The sequence below is a fragment of the Aethina tumida genome, chromosome 3 (assembly GCF_024364675.1).
Source record: "Aethina tumida isolate Nest 87 chromosome 3, icAetTumi1.1, whole genome shotgun sequence".
NCBI classification, from domain to species: domain Eukaryota; kingdom Metazoa; phylum Arthropoda; class Insecta; order Coleoptera; family Nitidulidae; genus Aethina; species Aethina tumida.
The window spans coordinates 10,176,649-10,200,414 of NC_065437.1; the positions used below are offsets into that span (position 1 = coordinate 10,176,649).

The 23,766-nt window shown below is 31.8% G+C and overlaps 2 protein-coding genes across 2 annotated transcripts in view; both read right to left on the reverse strand.

Moving 5' to 3' along the window:
* Window positions 1-2,510: 2,510 nt before the first annotated feature.
* LOC109600984 (cytochrome P450 4C1-like) lies at window positions 2,511-4,998 on the reverse strand. Its single transcript, XM_020017179.2, has 10 exons — window positions 4,864-4,998; window positions 4,624-4,815; window positions 4,390-4,572; window positions 4,274-4,331; window positions 4,097-4,223; window positions 3,906-4,046; window positions 3,785-3,853; window positions 3,573-3,735; window positions 3,337-3,516; window positions 2,511-2,678 (listed from the first exon to the last, which is right to left on the reverse strand). The coding sequence occupies exons 2-10, from the start codon at window positions 4,787-4,789 to the stop codon at window positions 2,518-2,520; spliced, it is 1,248 nt and encodes a 415-aa protein (XP_019872738.2). The 5' UTR covers window positions 4,790-4,815; window positions 4,864-4,998; the 3' UTR covers window positions 2,511-2,517.
* Window positions 4,999-5,247: 249 nt separating this feature from the next.
* The window catches only part of LOC109600991 (uncharacterized), a 30,203-nt gene continuing 11,684 nt past the window's right edge, over window positions 5,248-23,766 (reverse strand). Inside the window, exons 2-6 of the mRNA XM_020017190.2 lie at window positions 16,876-16,945; window positions 9,014-9,373; window positions 8,355-8,488; window positions 8,083-8,300; window positions 5,248-8,022 (exon numbers count right to left, since the gene is read on the reverse strand). Coding sequence (XP_019872749.1) covers window positions 5,816-8,022; window positions 8,083-8,300; window positions 8,355-8,488; window positions 9,014-9,373 — 2,919 coding nt within the window. The 5' untranslated portion in view covers window positions 16,876-16,945 and the 3' untranslated portion in view covers window positions 5,248-5,815. The remainder of the gene's footprint in view (window positions 8,023-8,082; window positions 8,301-8,354; window positions 8,489-9,013; window positions 9,374-16,875; window positions 16,946-23,766) is intronic.

A 23,766-nucleotide genomic window follows, 5' to 3' on the forward strand; every position in this document is an offset into this window, starting at 1 on the left:
AGTGACGCGATTAGTCGGGGCAAAACGAAAAAAATAATAAAAAAATAATAATAATAAAAACGTACCCGCTGAACGAGCAGTACACAGAAACCGTTTTAACAGCACTCAACTCGCGTCAAGCACCCCCATGCAAAACCGGAAAAACTACCACCACCACAATTGGCAACAATTTGAAAACGCGAAACGCACCACGAGTCGGGGCGATTCTGCAGGACACCTCGGCGATCGCACCGCGTGACGTCACATAACGTCGCCCGTCGCGCACTAAACGGCCTTATAACCTGTGGCTCCGACGGAAGGCGTCGCGACGCACCGCTCTCAGGCCGACGCACTGGACGGATGGAATATCCGGAGTCGGACCTCACGTTCCGGATGTCGGCTTCTGATCTATCGATGATTCGTTTTTTATGCCTTTTTACATGTGTTATTTAGGTTTCTTTGTGGTTGCTTAATTCTACTTTTTTACTTTTTTAATTGCCATTTTATTATTATTATTATTTCAATTTATATAATATTAGAGACTATTCTTGGGTTCATTTTAAGAAAAAAATTTCAAATGAATGCATCTCCTAAATGTCTTATATTTTTGAGATACAGGGTAAGTTTCAAACAATTATATTTTTTGAAGAATATCTATGATACCATCGAGGTATCATAGATATTCTTCTTCTAAAACAATTTGGTCCGACTTAATTTTGTGAGAGACATCATAAACGACAGAGACAGTAAAAGTCTGATGATGTCCCTCACAAAATTCAGTAGGAGTAAAAGCTTTCCAATTGGCAGAAAGTAGAGCAACTTTTTTAAAATTCAAATAATTTTTATCCTGGTTATTATGTTAAAAAAATGTATATTGAATATTAAATTCAATTACTTAGTTAAATAATAAATCATATTTCCCTTTTCTATTCTGGTTATTTAATTAAATAAAATAAAACTATTCAAAAAAAATTCTTACAGTAAAGAATATTTTTTGCCAAATAATTCAGATTAATATGTGCATTTAAAGTAACATTTCGGTTGTTTTTAAAACGTATGACAAAAAATAAAACCTAAAAAAATGTATTGAATATTGAAATATGTTTAATATACTTATTAAACAAATTCTGCATAAAATGTTTCTATCTCATAAAATGTTTAAATTTTGTGTTATTATCTTGTTAAGTATGAAATATTTTGTGTCACTTAAAATCGTAAATGTATGTTCTGTTTTTATAACTTTTTCAGTATTCTAGAACTTCAAAATATATATTTTACTACAAACGTTACTCATTTTATTATATTTATCATCAATAAAAATGTATATAAAACTTGTTAGAAATTGAAAAAGTCAATGCTCACAAAGTGAAACAAGTCCGAAGTAGGCTATATTCTTCCGCAAACACACGTGCATTTGATGAAACAGTTAAAGGAGTAAATGATCCATTAAGGACAATTTGACGTCAGTATAGCGTTAAACTGCGCCCTAATAGATGCAGGGGTAGATACCGTTCCGTTTCCGGGCACCCATCATTTTTTACGAGGAACCGTACAAGGGAAAATTAAATTATATATTGTACGAAACGATCCTTTGAAAATACAGTTTTTTCCAGCTGGCCCTTGATGCGTCGCTGATTTTATTTAATATTCTAAGTGGTTCAATTATACGAATAGTGAAATTTGATGAAGGTAATGAAAGTAATAATGCGTTTCGATCGTGTTTATAAAACATTAATCCTTGGATGTGTTTTATGGTAATAATGGTAATGGCATGAATTGATATACATATTTTATGGACAAGAAGTATTTTTAATATTATAGATTTTATGCAGCCGCGAGAAAAACTGTAAGAAAGAAAGGCGATTATTAAACACAATGCATGTAACCGTTTCACAAGTTTTTAATATGGAAAACTGGGGCAAAACTTTTGAACGCGATCAACCGTTCAATAATGTCGTTAGTTGCTAAACTAAATTTTTCGTGTACGTAACAGAAATTAATATAAAAGTGTTCGTGTCTGCGTAAAACTTTATTATCGTTTAGCTATTCAAATTGCTTAAATTACTGGGCGTTTTTGTTATTAAATATTTACGGAAACGCGATCAAATCACACACTTACCATAAGTGGATTATTGGAAAGTGATTACCTATATCTAATAATTTTCAAGTTTGCATATGTCGACAAGTGTTGCTATTGTCTGGTTTTAGAACGTAAAAAGCATGGCAAAAACTGCATTTCCATATTCGTAGAATTCCAGAATTTCCAGATAGCATGCCACTGTGAATTTCGTCGGGCAAACAAAACAAAAATCACGCACATTGTGCTCCGACTGTGAAACGCGTTTCGTGTGAATAACTCAATAATAATATTTTCCGTCTTGAATGTCAGAATTTTACGTCCGCAGACTTAATAATAAATCCGAAAGGGCAACACGTCAATTTTCCCATTCGGCTTGAACATTTAATCCGTCATTGGCTGATATAATTTAAGTTTTAATTGAAGAAAAGGCAAAGTTTCAAGTCAAGTTTATTCATAGTTCAGCGCAAATTAAAATGCAAATCCAGAGGTTCCGGAGTTACCAAAACGATGTTGTAGTCGAATTCCAATTCGTCGAACGATTTGTATTTGGTCGTCACTTGAAAATGTCTGATTACGTTAGCGATGGCTGTAATTGTTAATAACGAACTGTATTTGGAACCTAGAAATTCAATAATAAATATATATGTACAGGGTGATTCACCCTGAACTTATTTATTAAAAGTTTATGGAGTACGGAAATATTGGTATTGATTTGAAATTTTTAAAACAATTATAACTTGAGATGATCTACGTTTTTAATTTATTATCAACAAAATTTCAACTTTGTTGTTTTCAATAGAACACCCTGTAAATTTTTGTTTTTTTAAATTCTACATGTAATTAAAAATAAAATGGCAATACCATGTTCTATATTTAAATCCAATAATTTTTTAATATTAATTTTTTTCCAATAATTTTGACAAATTAATGATCTAACTGAAATGTCGGTAAAGCTATCAATTTAAATAACTTTCCAGTATCAAAATTGGTGGCCTTACAGATATTTTATTTGGACCATTTTTGAAAAAAAATAATATCTTAAAAACTACCATGTTTAGGTATAATGGTATAGCCATTTGCAATTGTATATAGAATTTAATAATATAAAAATATATATGGTGTCTCATAACAGGTAAAATCGGAAATGAAAACATATTAGAAAAGTGGTCCAAGTCAATTTATACTTGCTTCAATTTCAAACCAATATAGTTCTCCATCTTCGTAAACTTCTAACAAATAAATTGGGTGAATCACCCTGTAATAAAGTATTTTACTACCGAGACAATTTCTGGGCCCTCCGGAAAATGGGAGAAAAGTATACTGTGGCCGTTTAGCTATTTCCTCGGGTGAAAACCGTTCCGGATCAAAACGGGTCGGATCCGGATAATATTTAGGATTTCTGTGCAATGCGAAAAAGTTGACCAACATGTTTGTGTTTGGAGGTACAACAACGTTCCCTGAATGCAGTTAATTAGTTAGAAAGATACATATTTAAGCAGCAAAATGTGTTTACCTAAATTTAAGTCGTCAGAAGTTTTCCTACCGATAAACGGTACTGTGGGCATTAATCGCAGAGACTCGTTTATAACCATTTCAGTGTATTTTAGTTGGGTTGCTGTTTTGTATGTTATTTTATTGTCACCCACGATTTTCGTAACTTCATCGTGTACTTTATTCTGTAAACATTTTTTTTGTATTTAATATAAAATAAATATCTGAACGTACTTGAATCTCTGGATAAATTCCCAACAAACATAAAGTATAAGCGAGTGAATAAGCGGTGGCGTCCATTGCCTGAAATAAACATAAACTCAAACGCAAAGGCATAAAAATAAATGTAACTTACAGCTGAGGCAACGAAAAGGATTTCCTCTTTAATATATTCTTCGTCCAGATTATTCTTTTCCACCTCGTTTATGAGGTGATCTAACAGGCATAACTTTTCACCATTCAAATATTTTTTCTCGTTCCTCCTTTGTTTGATGCACTAAAACAGCCAATTTAAAATTTTCGTGTAATTACAGGGTAAATATTTACTTTGTCTATTAATTTCATCGCTACCATTTTGTTATCGGTTGTTCGTTTTCCCTCCGACGTTAAGGAAAATAAATAGTCATTCCATTTGAATATGTTTGCCACTCTGTTAGTTATAATCCTTTGTCCTCTGAAATGTTAATTAATATTTATCCGTTTCTATTAATTGGCTACACTTACTCAGAAATAAGTTTAACGAAATCCATATTTAAGTCTTCTTCAATTCCAAAATTAGCCACTGCAAATACCACGATCATTAAACTTTTCTGTTTTAATTCTATTTTAATTTTTTTTACCAATAAATACGTCTGCTATAAAAAATCCAAAGGTGTGATATATGTCGTGACAATCAAAATCTTTATTCTTAAGAGTCTCAACTAAACTACAACTCTTTTCATAAAATATGTCAACAAACGATACTAAGGCGTTTTGATTTAATGGAAATGAAATAATTTTTCTACTTCTCTTCCATTCAGCAGCTAAAAATATTACAAATATTCAATTCACATATTTACAAAAGTAATACTAACCTTCTGCCGTAAATAAGCTTTTTGAATAAACAAATTTTAGTAAATTATAATCTTCACTTTTATTGAACGAATTCCGATGGTTTAATATAATTTTAATTTCCTCCGCTATTGACGTTATGTAAAGCCTTTTTGGAACGTACACCAATGTCGATTCACAATTGTTCATAACATAATTAATGCCAGACAGAAAATCTGGAACCTTAAATTGGAAGATTGATCGTAAAATTATTGTACACTTACTTTTTCCTAAAATCTGGTGCACGTTTCCAATGAATGGAAGTGTTGGAGGAGATGGAACACTGTAAAAGGCTCTGTACTTTTTTCTGTGATTATTTTCTTGCAGTTTAAGGATAATTAAACTCAAGAGAAGTGTAATAAAAGTTATTAAAGGGAGCATGGTTGTATGGTTTACGGTATTATGGTATCAACTGATTGAACTCAATTCTTTTATACCACCATCAAATTTGAAAATTAAATTTTACGATTATAATATCCAAATTTCTTCAATTAGAATATAAATTAATGGTAATGTTTTGAATAACTATATGAAACCCACTTTTTTATTAAACTAACTAATATTAATGACACTGTCTGGTAGTCTTGAAGGTCAAACTAAAAATTCCATTATAGTAAAAAAGCAATTTATTATATTTAAATGTAATACAATTAAAATATAAATTATTTGTTTCGTATAAAAATAGTTACAAACAATTTTAATATAATTAAAATAGCACCTAAACTAGGAATATTATATTAAAAAAAATCGTATAAAATTTTATACAAAATATAGTAGGTTTTAGTAGTATAAAGAAGCCCTAAATCCCGCCACCAAAAAAGACAAAAGATAAAATTGAGCAATCGTACTCAGTACAATCGTGGAGATAAATGAGAGTCGTTAAAAATGTAAAATATATACCCAATTCTGCAATTCCCCACAGCCTCCGTGGAAAAGTGAAAAACCGGGTAAGCCCTTAGGTCAAAAGAATCCGCAATCCAATACATTCCTAGACGTCCATTATCACAGCATTCTAGTTACTAAATATTACTACCTAGTACGTAATAATCCTTTACAATGTATAAAAAAGGGCAGTAGGTACCGGTTAAATAGTAATTAATTTACACTAAAAGTTAAACATAATAATATGCGGGCAGTAAACCGGTTATTAGTAAATTAGCAACTAATAGGATTTATTTACTTATAACTAGCTTCGCTGTCGTTGTCTCCGAACCAGTTTTTGGGCGGCGGCCCCATGAAACTGGTCGAAGCCTCACTCCTAAACTCCTGCGTCACGACAGCCTGGGCGGAGTGACCCGGCCCTTGAGACACTCTGCTCGCGGTGGCTGTTTGCCAAACCGAACTTCGTTCGGACGTTTCCCTCGGTAACGACAAGTGATGTGGCTGAATCCTCGTGCTCCTCTGAGACTTGGGAGTACCTTCGGGAGATGTGTACTCGCTGGCGGTGTCGTACCTCGATGGGGCAGCCCATCTTTCTGTAAACTCGCTGGCGGATCTGGCCAAACTGGGCTGACTTAAGGATCTGGCCAAGCCTGGGTGTGGGTGGTGATCGGCTTCAGGATCATCGTAGTATCGGCCAGGATAGTAACTGGACGCCTCGGAATGACTGTCGCCGTGATCCGGACGGCCGAAGTCTACGATCATCTCGGACATGGATCTGAGATCAGCCTCGCTTCTGTAACTGGACTTGGACGTCTTCCTAGATCTCAACGGAATTGATGGATGCACCATCGGCTCTTTAGTGATCGTTCTCACGGAGCTTCCTCCATCGGAGTCGTATTCGTAAAGGGTTGGCAAGCTGCTGCGGCGACTTCTAGTGTCCCAGTCGGATTTTTTCTTGAAGCGAGTTTTCGGTTTGTCCACCGGGGTCAAGATACGGATGATCACGTCCCATTTTGGTGGCTCGAACAACTGTTCGTATCTTGTGTCGCGACGGATTCTTTCGAAATCTTCGCGTACCACTGCTTCCGTCAGAAGGGTGCGAAGGGTGGATTCGGTTGTGATAATCTGACGCCATTTAATCTTGTCGGCCATTGTCAATTGAGAGTTGAAAATTTCGGCACTTTCGATTACAGGTCCTTCCTCTGGTTCTGGTTGTAAGACTCTGATCAATACGTTCCAGTTAGGAACTTCTGGATTTTCGATCGGTATGTTGAACGTGGATAAGAAGTTTTCTTCTCTGGGTGGAAGACTGAGTGTGGCGGTGTGACGAGGTTGCTGCCGAGGTGGTTGTTGTCCAATGCTGCCCACCAACTCTGGGGAGTTCAACGGTAGTTTGTTATCATCGATGGAGCTTGGTGGTGGGAGACTCATTACAGAACGTTCCATTTTCGGTGTCAAAGTCATGCCGGAAGCGGAAGAAATGTCTGAGAAGTTCTCCCATTCTGGAGGTTCCCTCATTTCAGCTGGGTAGTTCTTAATTGTGACGTCCCATCTCTGATCCTCAACAGGTTTTTGGCGAGTGTGGTATTCAGTTACCAATCTCTTGTGACGTTCGATGTCTTCGATTGTCTTCTTCTCAGTTATCGTTCTTAAATAAACATCGTCGACAACATGAGAGGTGATCTCTGGTTTGTGAACAACAGCAATTGGAGGTTCCAAAGACTCAGGTTCTTCCATCTCCATAACGTATTCTTGTCTTGGAATAATCGGTGGGGGCGGTGGTGGAGCAGCAGTCACAATTTTGTGGTGAGAGTCATCGATAATTTCAGTCAAGGAATGTGTGTCAGTCATTTCGGTATTCAAAGAAGCAATAGACCTGGCAGGAGTAATTCTAGCGGGCTCTTCATGCAATTCTTGTTGTCTCCTCAAAATCCTATTGAAAGTAGGAGCTGGCTGTACATGTTTAGGTGGTGGGTGCAACTCAGGGACGTAAGTGAATTGAGTCCTTTCTTGCGGCAACGGTGAGTCCATAGATCTGACGCTCTCTTCGCGTTGTTCCATGATCGTAGACAGATTCCTCTCAGTTCTAGCCACAGAACTCTCAGAATCCGACAAGGAGATACTTGGCGGAGAGGGCGGCGCCCTCTTGACTCGCACCTGCACGTCGAACTTGGGTTGATCCTTAACGGCCAGTGGAAGTCTTGGTACCATAGCTGGAGTAGCGACTGCGTTCTGCATCTGTTGTTCTTGAGTGTGGCCATATCCTTCGCTGTAGAAGCTGCTGTTGTCCTGCACGTAGGCCTTGTTTTCGAAGCTACCGGCCGACGAGACTGGCAAGGAGCGAGTGTCGACGTCTTCGATTTCGGAGTGCGACTCCGACGGGTAGTCGGAAGGAAGGGTGTCGCTGATCAACGGTCCTTCGCTTCCGGAACTGCTTCCTCCTGCTATTGGAGGAGCGTGAGCTCTGGGAATCTTGAGACCTTCGAACATTGAAAGGTTTCCTGCGGAAAAACATTGTTTGTTAGGTTCAGCTTTGGAATCTATGAAAGAGGTGGGATTACCAAGAGAACTTCCAGAAAGTTTGGTGATTTCTGAGCCAGTTCCGATTGAAGAGAAAGGATGTCTGATGACTGTGACGTTTCGTTTTCGTAAACAGTAGTAGGAACATCCTAATCCAAGTAGTAGAAGGGAGAGGAAAAGAATACCGCAGATGATTAAGAGGATTTGGAATCCTTTTAGTGGTGGCTCTAAGGCTGCTGCGGGTACCAAATCTTTGCGACTAAAAAGGGTAATCGTTTAGTTTTTGTTAGTTATTTTATGGTTGGTTTCTTACATTGGCAATGGTGCTGGAATTGGTGCTACTGGCGGGGGATAGCGGCATACTATGGTGATGATTTCGTCTCCATCAATTTCTAAACCAGGATGAAACCTAACAACTATGTTGTTGGTAAAAACACGTTGAGGTTCCTAAAATATTACTAGAATATAAAATTTATAAAAAATCGAAGGAAAATGTGTGACAAAGTGAAACTGATATAACTTTACATAATACGTTATTCTCACGAAATGCTTTCTATTATGGATTATTAATACCATGAATGAATGAAAGTAATAAAGTAATTTAAAGCTATCCAACTGCATTGTAATTGAATCTGCACATTTCACTTCGTAACGTTGCCTTCTATTTTTCATGCGGTTATTGAACAAGTATTGAAAGTTCTTCCTCATTGTTAATTATATTAACTATAACTGGGGTTTTTAATGAACAAAAGAATCTTTAAAAGTTTACGCTAGTTTTATTGGAAATTAAGTTGAATGTAATATTTATCTTATGGTTTCCAATATTCTGTTTATAGTTTAATTTCCGTTTCCGTTACATATGTATGCATGTTCTCGGCAGATTCATATAATACGTGAACCATAATTCATAAACAATCCCATTATTCAAATTAACACGTACGAAATAATGGGATTTACCCCCCGAAAACTCACCTGCTTCGTTCCGCAACCCTTCAGCGGCAACTCCAATTTGTAGTTGAGCCCGCCGTTGCCGTAAACCTGACAGGCCGAGTTCCTGTCGAAGTCGGCATAGGCGATCCCGTAAAATTTATCGTTGAACTTGAGATCGATCTGCATGGAGCCGGCGGCGCAGTTCAGCACCGCCTTGGTGCGATTTAGGAAGATGACCGGACTGAGATCGTCCAGTTTGGTGACTTTGCCATCGAGGGTCGCCTGTTCGGGCAGGCCTTCTCCTTGATACTCGATGTTGTTCGCCTGGTCCGCGTAATTGGACTGGGCGGCTGTCAACGAGCACAGGCTCAACGCCAGCAACACGACTAGAAACTGAGACATCTGAAACAAGGGATCTTCTTATATAAATTGGTTCATGTTAAGGGTATTTTGTATGGTAATAAGTTGGGGGAAGTGTGCCTTTTTAATAATGATTTTAAATCAAGAAGGAGGAAATAAATTCTATGCAGAATAATTATTTTTATTACTATTCATGAAATTATTTAAAATCAAAACTTGATTTTATTTACATGTTCTCATCTTAGTTTTTATTATAAAAAAATCCAGAAAGTAATAAAAATAGTTTTGTATATATTTCTTATCATAAAAATTAACCGTAAAATATTAATAGTTTAGTTTAATAGTGTTTTATAATTTTCCCACAGCAAAGACATTGAGTCCAAACTTAAGACACAAAGATGCGTTATTGTGAAGAAGACATGAATTCGACATAGCATTGTGGTTAATTGCCCATTTTCGGATTCAAAGATGCGCGTAAACTGTTATGAAGTAGCGGTCGTCTATTTTAATAATATGGAGCGTGCAACGCCACAACAAAGAGAACCTTATGCCCTAAATAACAATTAATCAGATAATTAATAGCCAGTTTTGATGTGAAATATGATTTAGCCACGGTTACGGTGTTCTTCTCCTCGATAATAAACAAGAGAAAGTGTAATTTATTCTACGTTATTATACAATAAATCCAGTTCAGCGAAACACGCAACGGTTCATTCCGATTGTGTGTGGATACTTTTTAATTGTCTCGACGGACGGAATTTATCGGGGAATGATTTGGACAGTTGCGAAATGCCCTCATAATTCGAGGACGTTTTTGCCTGCGAAACATTTTGCGATGAAGTAGACCATGCAGGCATTCATTAGGCCCTCTTGTTTTCAAATGGCCTTTTTTTGTTGGAGGCGCCCTTAAACTGACGACGGGGTGAATTTCGATGGACAAAAAAACTGATTAATTTCTCTCTCTTTCGACGATCAATCTTGTTTGAAGCCATTCAAGTTTTGATGAGTTCTAATAGTAATTAAATCTAGTAACATCTTCGTTCATAAATTACATAAAGTAAATCGATGTTAGCATTTTGAAGCAGACGAGATGAATTGTGATGGTGATGCAATTAGTCTGAATTAGGCAAAGGCCGCCTGCCTCCCACAGATTTCGATTAAAATGACTTTCTAAACAATGGTTTAGGATACAGTTATTCTTACCAAATCTGTTACCGGCCGCACCGCATTAATAGCACACATGCCAAGCGATAATTAAAATATTTCTATTCCAGTGTAAAATTGATTCGATTGTTGTTAATGTTGCGTAACTCTGATAATATAATTAGTTGTCAATGACCGGCTTATTTACTTTCTGATTTTAATGCGGTTCAATAACGAATTTAATTTAACTAGTTAGTTTCAATTTTATCTAGTTTCACTTTCAGGATTTATCCATTCATTAACAATAGAATTAAAAACAAATATTTTTTATTAATTATTTTTGTTATTTTGAAGTATCAAAATTCATTAAATATTTATTTTTTTAATGAATTTAATTTTTAATAAACTAATTTCTGTTAAAAAAATAATTATAAACTAAATTAAAATAAATTAAAAAATTCAATTTAAATTTTAAAATTTATTTCTCATGTATTAATATTTTATTAAACTTAAATAAATTTCAAATAAATTATAAAATAATAAAAACTTTTATTACTGATATACATCATATTAATACATGAAGAACTTAATTAATATAAACTTATTTATATTATTGATTTATGGAAATATTAAATTAAATATTTAAATAATAAACTATGAACAAAAAAAGAAAAGAAATTCATTTAAATTCAATTTTTTTGTAGTATTACATATTAACACACTATAAGCGGGTCGGGTAAAAATATCCGTCTCGAGAACTGTTGATTGTTAGTGAACCGGGTAATTTTTAGCTTTTTCAATGTACTTACTTTAAAAGCGGGGTGAGATAATTTTACTCTATTGGTTTACATACGGAACTAAAAGAATTATCTCTTAATTTTTGTTATAATTCAACAACTTAGTTTGGACTATTTTGCTGCCCGCCTATAGTGTGTTAACATAAAAAATTTACAAAATTAATTATAAATTTTAGGATTACTTATATGGAAAAGCATAATTAATATAAACTTAAGAAAATTTGTGAATATGAAATAAAAAAACACTATTTTAAAAATAAATTCATTTTTTGTAGTTTTATTAATACAAAATAAATTATAAATTTTAAGACATTTATTACTTATATGGAAAAACATAATTAATATAAACTTAACATAATTTGTGAATATGTAGTAAAAATACTAATTTTAAAAATAAATTTCGAACATAACAAAAAATAAATTCTCTTAAACTCGAATTTTTTGTAGTATTAAATATTAATACAAAAAATTGCAAAATAAATTATAAATTTTAATATTTTATATATTTTATTTATAAGGAAAAGCATAATTAATATAAACTTAACAAAATTTGTGAATGTGAAGTAAAAAAAAAATACTAATTTTAAAAATAAATTTCGAACAAAAACAATAATTTCTCCTAAACTTGAATTTTTTGTAGTATTAATACAAAAAAATTACAAATTAGATTATAAATTATAACATTTTTATTATTTATATGGTAAAGCATAATTAATATAAATTAAAGAAAATTTGTGAATATGAAGTAAAAAATACTAATTGTAAAAATAAGCTTCGAACAAAAAAAAAAAATAAATTTAATTCTTTTAATTAATACAAAAAATTTACAAAATAAATTAAGTTTTAACATATTTATTATTTATATAGAAAACATATTTAATAAAAATTTAATAATTTGTGAATATGAAATAAAAAAATACTAATTTTAAAAATAAACTTCGAACCAAAAAAGCATTTGTATTTATGTAGTATTAAATATTGATGTAAAAATAAATTTTGTCTGAAACAAAGCAATCTCTAACATATTAATATTTTATTAAACTTCTATAACTAAATTTCAAAGGAATTATTAAATAGGTTATATAATATTATAATAAATTTATAATAATTCAAAATAAATTTCAATTGATTAAATTCAAATATTTTGTGTTTTAATTATTAATACAAAAAAATTATAAACCAAAACACTCTTTCAATTAATTGATAGAAATTAATATTTTATGCTTATGTTTTGTAAGGAGTTTTCTAATTGAAACAAAGCATCCTTTAATGCATTTATATTTTATGAAACTCCTATAAATAAACTTTATACCTAAATAATGACAAAATGCATAAAATTTTATTAAGAATTAATTTAATACCATAAAATATTAAAATACATATTCCAAATTTAAATTGTTATTTCAATTCTTACATCAATTTAGTTTTATTCTATGAACAAATAATGATTAAAATTCCTAAAAAAGGAGAGGTTTTTGTTTATTTTATTTGATGTGTGTCATCGGTTTTAGTGAAGGGACATTTGTTTTTTAAGGATGAATCCGCAATATTCTTTTTACAACAGTCAAGTCTATAAAAATACACATTTGCTTGACGTCGGTTTTCGAAACCGTTCGAACACTACCTGAGATTTCGTATTGTTTGAACAATGTTTTTTAATGGAGGAGACGTCCCGTGCTTTTATAACCATATGCCTTTGTTTTAATTAAGTTTGGACACAGAAATGTTTTGTGCGAAACACTCATGAATTTGTGACATGTACTGTTGTATTGTGGGCGATAAAAGCAGGCGGGATTTAAATCATTTCCATAACGCCGAACATATTTCACTTTTATCCAGATAATTTCCAATAAATAATCTTATTTACTTTATCTCGCATAACGTATTGATTTGTCCCGGAGCGCTGTATAACTTTTTGGCCAACAATGGATGAAATTGATAAGGGTCCAATAAATAAAATTCCGGCAACAAATATTGTAAATTGTACTTTAATATACGATAATATCGATTCGATTTATTGGTCCACTTTTACAAGTAAACATTTTTCTTGACCGCTTATTTTCTCTAATATTTATTCCAAATTATGCCACATTAACATATGTAAAATTAATGAAACTTTCAACCAGTTTATCAAGAAAACTTTTAATGTTCTAAATTAAATAAAAAATGCTTGAATATTTTTGTGCATTCATTGTTGTTGTTCTTGTATGTATCCACCCGGATTTTTGCGAACCAATTAGCAGTAGAGGAGTCGAGATAAAGTCGTAACACAGAAAGTAACAGTTGTTATCCTTGGCTTGCGACATTTTTAACCGGACAGTGGGTAGTTTGTGTAGGTCGCGGCGTATTATAACACAAGAACGAATGAATACGTTTCGCACGGCGATTTTAAAAATCCATTAAAAATATTATGCAAATTACGTACCAGGAATGTCTGTTAAAGCGACGCGGTTAATTGTTTGTCGATTTCGCACAAGTAGACGAATAATTGAAATTTCCATCCTGGATGAGGATAACTGTACACAAACACGTTATTGTCAAGTCAAAGAACTTGCTTTTTGTATAAGTGAATTTAATTTTGGTGTGTCCAATTTGCTGTTAAAAAGTGAAGGTCCCCTCCCCATCATTCGCTAACAAGGATGAAATTATTCGACGTGGTACTTTTGATTTTAACGTGGCCAGAACAAATTGCGCAAATAAACCTCTAATTGCAATGATTTTTTGCGTTTATCCCACCAGAATTGACTGTTGTCTAACTGTACACGGATTTGGAAAATGAATTAATACAATAAACAGGTTTCCTGCGAAGGAGAAGGAAAAAACAGGTCCAATGACTCAGGACCACTCAAACACCTACTAAATTTATGTGAAGTGGGCGAAATCGGATTTTTAATGCCTGAATTTTGTTTTCGAAAGGTAAACGAACTTAAATTTTAATGGTGTGTAATTCGTCCGTGTGACGGTGCTACAGTACTTGAAAATCATGGTTCATCATCTCCCACAATCTTTGAACTCGGGAGATAAAACTTGTAATTAAAATTATATGGAGATCTCGGAAGTTTTGGAGGCAATTTAATTTCAGATTATTGTACAGGTTGACTGTTATTAAATATGCATGTGACCCCAGATTTTACTATGTATGTAATTAACTGTCTAGAATTTGGTAATGAATAATTTCCTGGCCAAAGTTAATGAACAATGGATTTTATAAACCTATATCTTATTATGTAATACATTGTTCCTTTATACAAAATTTTGCTTAATTTTAATACTGTCGAAAAATGTATTTTTATAACATTATTATAGATTGTTGTTTGCAAATTGTAGATTTTAATATAAGTTATTATAATTTCATTTATAAAAAACATTTTCAAATCTAACAACATTTTAGTTAATTATGAAGTCTTTTGTTAAAATTTTACCATTTTTTAATTTACTTATTTAATTAATTTATGATATAAATTTTATTTAGTAATTTAACTTTCCAGTGTTGAAATTTATCAATATTAGTTGCTATTTTTTCTTCCATTCCATTTTAAAATTCTTTTATTTTATTATTTTTTTACACTTTTAATTTAATAAAAATATTTTTATGATTGTTAAAATATTCTCAAATGTCCTTTAAATTCTATAGTTATACAGGATGATTTTTATAATTGACTTAAAAACCGTTAAATCGAATAATAGAATTACATTATATTAATTAATCATAATTGATCTAATATCATCAGATTTATAATTTTTTAATAATAATTAATTAATTAATTATATGTTTAAAAATCTTAATATTTATAAAGAAACTAATATTAATATAAATTTTCATCTTCTTTAAAAAAATGTTATTAATTTTATATTTATAAAATTTATTATAACATAAATTTTATTTAGTAATTATTTTTAATATAGTTTCAAATGACCTTAAAATTATATTGTCATATATACAGGGTGATTAACCTAACTTATTCAAAAGAAGTTTATGGAAAACGGAAAAAGGTACTAATTTGAAATTTTTATAGCAATTGTAACTTGACATGTATTACTTTTCTATTCTTTCTACTCTGAACTCTGATATATTCAGTTTTTGAATTTTTAATTTCTTGAAATTGCAAATCGAATGGCTATATCATTACAATATCTGTAAAATCACTAATTTTGATGCTGGAAACAACGAATATTCGTACAAATTTTGAGAATACTAATAATGACTCCTTATTGTAAATTTCCAACATCAAATTTAGTGGTTTTACCAAAATTTTGTTTTGACATCTGTTGATACATTTGACTTTAAAAATATCGTATTATATATATATTGATTATATTCTATTTTTAAAAATTATACAAATAATTGAATGCAATGTACAAAAACTGAAAATTTAAATTAATAAGAACTTAACAAAATTAAAAAGTAACTAAAAAAACTTAGTAATTTTTAAAATTATTAGAATTTCTATTACCAAGAACCAATTAATTAAATTCATGTTCCTTAATTCATTACGAAATTAATATTGGAGTTTAAATAAAATTTATTTCATCGAATTGATTTCGAAGGAATCTTCAAGCTCTTGGAAAATAAATAATTAAACTGAAAGTAGTGACATAAAGGTATTCCCACCTTTCCTTTGACTCTTCATAATAAATTCCGTGCAAAAGCTGAAATATGAAGGAATCAAACAATTGTACTTAAATTATTCAAATTAAGGAATTTTTAATTAAAATATCGTACAAAATCAATATTAGAATTGCATTGAACGCGCAGAGGGCATGAATGCGTTCGCCCATAATCAAGTTCCGCCGTTATCCACGCTTAAAATCAACGTTGTCCCGAGGTAACGCTTTATCCAACAAAAATGCAATTTATACCGACTGGCAAAATGCAATATTAAACGTAATTAATTCCAACTAATAGAGAAACCAGTTTGTCCGAATGGCTGTTTAGCTGAAACAAAGACGGAGACGGCGGATCGCGATCGAGCGCCTGAATCATTCCGCGACCGATTCCATTCGATATTGGATACCGTCCACAATTCATAATCATGCATAATCTATAATGAGGGTAATATCTTGTGCGTACCGCATACCAGTCTTTGCCCCGAGTGGATGATGGTCTGATGGTCTCCGCAACGCACAAGCGTTATTTATGGCCGAGCCATTAATTGATAAACCTCGGTGCTGTAAAACTGATTAAATCGTTAATCAAAAAAGGCAAACATCAACCCCCATCGTCGGATAGAATAAAGTTATGTCAGACATTAAATAACCAGAAAAAAACCGCCGTGTCTTTCACAGGTGAAATCGAAAGCACACAGAGCCAAATTGAGGTCAATAAATTGACTGGCAATAACAACTTTCATTTTCTTTCGCGCGTATCACTCTTAAATCTCGTGTGCCTAAGGTCGATTGTCGCCGCTCAAGAATTTGACTGTGAGATAACGTTGCACAATGTAATACTAGTAAACTGTACGAGAATAATGGAAATGGAACATATGGCCGAATGTAATTCGAAATTAATAGTCCGACGTAACGCTCGGCCTGAATTATTTAATCAATATCGATGATTTTTACCATTAAATTAACAAAAAAGGAAAAACGTGAAATTTAACATACCTTAACGTTTGACTCAGAGTTTGTTGTTTAATGCTGTGTGTTGGTCTGATTCATGTTCGGCAGGATGCGCCTGAAAAATGTACAAAACAAAAATTAATCAAAGCGGGAAAATCAGGAAACGTAACGCCACAAATTTTATGTGCGTTTAACAGGAACAACCACAAACCGAACATAATGTATGTAAAGAGCATTGCGAGGTAGCTCATTAAAGTTAATTAGTGGAAGGAATGGGCAAGATTGAAATGAATAATCGATCCGGAATAATAAGAATTCAACACGGTTTTTTCCCCGATTTCGCTGTTTATTCTTGAATTTGCGCTCCAATAATTTTAAGGATAGTTATTTTTTAATCAATTTTATAAATAAAGATATTATTTAATGTATAAATCAGTTTATTTTACTTGAATTAGGCCTTACAGTGCATAGGCTTAATCATATTTCGTGTTAAAAAATTTTAATCTGGTTTTTATCATGGAAAATTGTAACAGAGAATTAAATTTTGTAGAAAAATTTAAAATCCAATTATTTGTTAAAATTTTTACTCAATTTATATGTTGTAGGTCCGTTTTTACTAATTTTTGTTTGTCCAATAATCTCTTTTAAATGAATATTTAAATTAATTTCATTTAACTCCACAAAATTCTGTTAAGCATTATATTTCTTCTTTCTTAAAGTAAATTAACAATTTATGCAGTATATGAATTTATCTAAAGAAATATTTTCTAAAATTATTATTAAGTTTCTATGCACAATTTAATTCTCTGCTTTACAGTTTTACATCTATTTATGTCAGTTCAATTTAATTAATTTTTATACATACAACATTGTTTACTAAATTTCTTTTTTAAATGAATAATATTTAAATTAATGTATGCTTAAGATAATCAAAAGATATTATTTATTTATTATGGCTTTTCTTTGTTCCAATTTAGAATATTTTATCTATTCATATAACCCCATAAATTGTTGTCATGCACTATATTTCTTTCTTAAATCAAATTAACAATTTAAAGAGTATAAATCATCAATTTAAAGAGTATTTAAATTTATCTGAAAAATATTTTCTAAAATGATTTCTTTACGTGGAAATGTTATTTTAAATTAATACGTAAAATTTAATTCTCTGTTTACAGTTTTACATCACTTCATGTCTATTAATTTTAATTAATATTTTTAACCATACAACAGATTTATACATTTTTTATATTATTACTACTAGTACTGTAGTTATAATATTTAATTTTATAGTTTTACCACAATTTATATTTTGTAATGAACTCATAACTTTTAATTAAAATAAAAAAAGTTCAATTATGTACGTCAGATATGCATAGTAATGTTGAAAAAACTGGAATTCGATTAAATTCTTAGACTAGAAAGGATAAAACGTTCGTCTATTACAAATACATTTTTCTGGACCTTGGAGGCAGCCTTGCCAACGGTAAAGTGTTACAACTCAACGAATAAATGTCTGTTGAATACACAAATTGTTTAGTTCTGTTTTACAAAATGGTTTATTTTAAATGAATAAAAAATTATCTGCAAACTGAACTTACAAACAATAGATTTCAACATGAACATGACAAATAAAAATTGTAATAATTTGAGTCATACTGAACATCAAAATTCATTGCATTAATGTGATGTTGAGCATTTATATTTGTGTTAGTTGGTGTGCATTTTAATGAATACACGTATCGTGTAAACAATGTACAATATATAAATACTGTCAACGTTTCAGCTGTGTATCATATGTATTTCAATGCCAATACTTTTTCTAGTAAATTCGATGATGTGAATATCAATATTCGATATTGCACTTTGGAATTCTTCTTTGAGGGTGAATAAAATGTTATTTCATATCAAATGATCAAAGAGTTGTAAAACTCATGTTCCATTAATATGTTATTTTCGTTACGTAAATTAATGGATAAATTATATATATGATTTAATTATGAATGTGGTACATTTTAATTAACGTTGAATAAATATTAATATACAATACATTAGTATTTCTTTCTAAATCAGTTTACCTTATAATAATAATAAAAATGTGATTTAACTTAACATTAATCGTATTTCAGCAGGTATGTTTTAGCAAGTTGTTGATCATATATTACCTAAACACAAATATTACCTGTTTGTTAATATATAATGATAAGTCGAAAATAATCATTCACAAATTAACTCAACCACAGCCAAAGCCAAAACTCTTCAGAGATGCTTTTTAAGAAATATTACGAATTGTTGCTTTCTACTCAAGATGTCAGTCAGAGGTTGGAAGAACGTAGAAAACAAACGAATATTATTCAGGATATAGATAAGAAAACGAAGGAACCTAGAAATCCATCATTTTTGAGCACACTTTTTACAAGTGTACCACGTGATAATCAGCCCCAGGAGAAGACTAATAGTAAAATATCTGATTTTAGGAAACTAAATTTCATGTGCCCTACCTCCCTTTAAATTTGTTCTCAGTGACAGTGAACAACGCTTTAATATTTTTTAATCAATAAAGTACTATTTTATTTAAAATGAACTTGTTTTTGAATATATTAGTAATATATTTCTTCACATTTTCTGTCCAAACTGTAAATAATGGTTGTTACATGTATTCGCTCAATAACTTGGCACACACTCGGGGGTTCAGGAATGTTGCTTGGTTTTTATCAGATTGACTAGATTTGCAAATTGCAGTTGTGGACATTATTTACATTTTCCAGTTTGTATTATGTACAGTATTTATACGATGGATACACACAGACTGTGTCTACATATACGATATACAGAATGAAGAAATAAAATAAATATTATATAGGAGAAATTTTTCATCAATCAATCATTTTTCTATAATACCACTCTACTGATGAAAGTGTTTACTACTAGGACACAATGATATTTTATCCTATTTTTGACCAAATACTATGAAACTAAAAATTATTGTGAATTTTGTGGAGATTAGTGACATTTAGTAAAAAGTTGGTCTACTTTTTGCCAGCCGAATATTTAGTTTTTTGATATGTAGATAACAGAATTATTTTTAATACAAGAAATATTCACCGATATGTTTGTTTTGTATACAGTGTTTTCATAATTGGTATAAATTATATTAGATTTAGACAGGACGGTAGCAATTTATATATTTTTAGAGTTGCTCTACTTTCTGCCAATACTGTACGTAGTATTTGGAAACAAGTCGTAAAAAAGACCAATGTCTAATTTAGTTATTAAAACAATTATATGTTAATTAAATTTGTCTCATTAATTACAAGGAAGCCATTACTGTCAGAAACGTGTTTCTGCAACAAACCAAGAAACCTTACAACATTTCAGAAGTAACGAATAGAAAATGTGTGACTTGGTTACTTTCACATCGACATGGTCGCAATTCGGTTTCATCCATATTCGGATTTTACACACGTGCGCATCCACTTTTTTACCTTGGGCATTCGCATTTCTGCGAATTATTTTCGAACCGCGTTCAAAATTATCTCGTTCGGAAAACGGCCGAGCATTTCGTTTGTTTCGTGTATAATTGAGTTCTTTGTTCCCCCGGAAATTATCGCAGCCCCTTCCGAAAGCGGTGCGGTGTATTACCGAACCTAATTTACTTTTTACGGACCCGAAGTTAAAGAAGCCAAATCCGAATTAATGTGCAAATCGGATCAAAAAATTTCATCCGGCGCGATCTGGATCCATTAATTTACAGATTCACTCTGTTTGCTGTTTCTACATGCTTGAATGGCGGAGCCAAATTCACATCGGCAACGATTATTACGGTTATGGTTTTTGAGACGTGAAAATTTTAATTAATTAGAACAATTCTGGATGAATATTGGATTTCCTTTAATTATCAACAGTAAATTACTTCCACGTCTAGTTGCGGAGTATTTATTACGTAACCTTATCTGCTAAATTATAGGAAGATGTAAAGTGCTTTCTTCCTCTTCGAGTCGAACATTTCCATACAATCCTTAACGTCCATTTTGATATGTTTAATTGTATGTTCATGTTACTTAATTTTGTACTTAATTATTACTATTATTACTTCTTTAGCCGACACTTTTTGGCAAGGGAAAATCTTATGGGTTCGCGTCACCGACATGCTTCCTTCTTTTGTTAATAAATTCAGACAAAAAAAGTTGTTGATTGGGTTGGTAACCTCGATTAGTAGACCAACAAACTATGTGTCTGCCGGCGTTTCAAGAGGTACCCGAAAACTTAAGAATAAAATCCCGGAACTAGAGAATGAGTTAAGGGTGTACATTTGAGAGCTTTTTGAAATCAGTTAAAATTTTACTAATGCAGTGGTTTCGTTAAATGCCTCCAGCTAAGCCGGAAACGAGTTTGACGCTAATATCTATTACTGTTTTGAAAGTGGAGGGTTCATAGAGGAGAATGCCGTGTGAAAGGAATCTCTATATAGAAATATTCGAAATTTTCAAGATCATCTTTATTTCTGATGTACTTTCAAGGAAAAAATCAGCGCCCAATTCTCTTACCATCTGTTACCAACGCGCTCAATTTCATCGATACCGTGGGGGTAAATTTAGAAGGTAAATTTCCCAAATAATCGTTCAAGATCAGTATTAAAATCAAGTGACCGGTTGTACATATTTGGTTCCAATTACAATCGAAGGAGGGATGTTTATTAAGCAAAAGTAAAACATACTTGTTTTTTATGCCGTCAACAAAAGTGTGTAAACTGAAAACTAGACTTCCCTAACAAATAATAATAGATTTAAAGTATTTTTAAACTTCTTTAGCCGCATTGGGCACTTTTTGGTAGGGAAATATAATGCGTTCGCGTCATTGACATGCTCATGACTGGCGCACGCGCAATGTGCTGTGTGCATTGGGCACTTTCTGGATGGGTGAAGTCTCGTGTGTTCGCGTCACCGACATGCCTGTAGTAGTATATTTATAGCTACACAGTTGACGTATACGTGCTGTGTACATCTTATAAGTGAAATTGAATACATTTAGTGAAAAATTTATTTAAGTATGTCCAATAATCGAAAACTCAATTCCACAAAACGACAATCGATGTCGCTTTTACGTGATACTTGATTTTAAATCAAACATTTCTTACTTTAATTACCATAAGCTTATTGTATATTTTTTAGAAAAAAATGAAATAATTGAAGGTACAAAAAGCTTAAGTATTGTTGAAATTAATGATGACAATGATGCAAACAATTAAAATAATGTCAAAAATCAAATACATTGAAATTTAAGTAAATACAAATACTATCCATAAATAATATGATTGTATATTAATTGTTATTTCAATTGGATTGTATTTATTATATAAACATGTTGCTCACAATATCAATAGATGTGAAAACCAGACTGATGTTGATAAATTTAATTCAAACATTATGTAATTTCAAATATAAATACTAACAGTTTTAAGTTTTCACTTCTATCGGCAGCCTCTATAACGCCAACTTTAATTTTTTTTATTTTTAAGTACACATGGTTATACGTTTATGTCTTTTATGTTATTTTATTACTTTTTTGTATGTAATTAGTGAGAGACAAAATAAAAATACATTGTATATTTTATTGTCCATTGAGTGTATGTACGTACACGCTAGTAGTTTATGCCAATAAATTAGTTAAAATCAAAAGATCCGCATTTAATTCCCGTCATTCGTATAATATTCCCCAACCGATTTACGTTTGCATTTAATTTTAATTGATGCGATATTTCGTCACAAATATCGCGATCGAAATGCCCGTCTAAACTTTTATAGTATGATATCGTTAGATTTTAATCCGGCGAGATTTATGTAACCGGTACTAATGTACCGCTAAAATGACATTAAGCACGGCGAGTGGCTCTTTGGCATTTCTGTTGCTGTAAATTTGAAAGGTTATCGTTCATCTTCTTTCTAATGGCATCAATCATGAACCGTATAAGTAGCAGGTACGGGTAACTGTGCATTAACTTTTTTTTGTCGATAAATCAATTATTAATAATTATTTTCGTACGTATATAAAAAATTGTCGTTGTACTGAAAAAACCGGATGTTTTCGTCCGAAGGAGTTCACTAATTTATTTTGCCAATCTTTTGTGTTTGTTAAGGTTATTGTCTAAAGCGGAAATTGTGTAATCCAATGTTGTTCAATTATTGTTAATTCTACTGTGCTGTGTTTAAAATAATATAAAATTAAAGTAATGAGGGCAATGTTCCCCCAATGTTCAAATCGAGTAAAATTTTAAATTCTCATTTAAGTATTAAATATTTATGTGTTAATTAAAAATCATGGAACAACGTGTTGAAGTGTTTTCCGGGGAAGGAACAAACATTGAGGTGATTCTATTCGTTGCACACACGTGATTCATACAAAGGTGTGTAAACAATTCGCCGAACGGTCAACACAACCTGAATGACAAACGTCGAATATGATTCCGGTTAAATATCTCGTCGTCGAGTTGTTGTGTTTAATTGATGGAAAACTGGGTAGGGTCGACAATTTGCTATCAATAATTACGGCCAGTTTACGAGTTTGAGCAATAACCACATATCGAACGAATATGTTGAAGGTTTTACCGTTCAATTATTTATAGAAATGCGTGACAATTTAACTGGTTTACGTTCATTTCGCATTTCGATTTGCGTTTTGTTACCACACCGACATCGTTTGTTGAACTTTGTTAAAAGAAATTGGAAAACGGTTGGTCAATAGAGTTAATTGGAGCAATTACTCGATCCCGTCTCGATATCAAGTGGCACGCTCATGATTTACACACTGAAAATCCGATATGCATTATTTTCCATCCGATCGCCGCCACATCATTGCATCACATTAATTCCGGAGCGATGAAAGTCACGCTCAGGAATGTGAGCACATCTCGTGATGTAATTTTGATTTTTATTGTTC

What these genes read in the sequence shown, in the direction of transcription:
- LOC109600984 (XM_020017179.2), bottom strand. Translation starts at nt 4,789, where the DNA reads ATGAACAATTGTGAATCGACATTGGTGTACGTTCCAAAAAGGCTTTAC. An exon ending in TATAGCAGACGTATTTATTG is followed by an intron (nt 4,332 to 4,389) that starts GTAAAAAAAATT and finishes TGGTATTTGCAG; the next exon opens with TGGCTAATTTTGGAATTGAA. An exon ending in TCCTTTTCGTTGCCTCAGCT is followed by an intron (nt 3,854 to 3,905) that starts GTAAGTTACATT and finishes TGTTTATTTCAG; the next exon opens with GCAATGGACGCCACCGCTTA.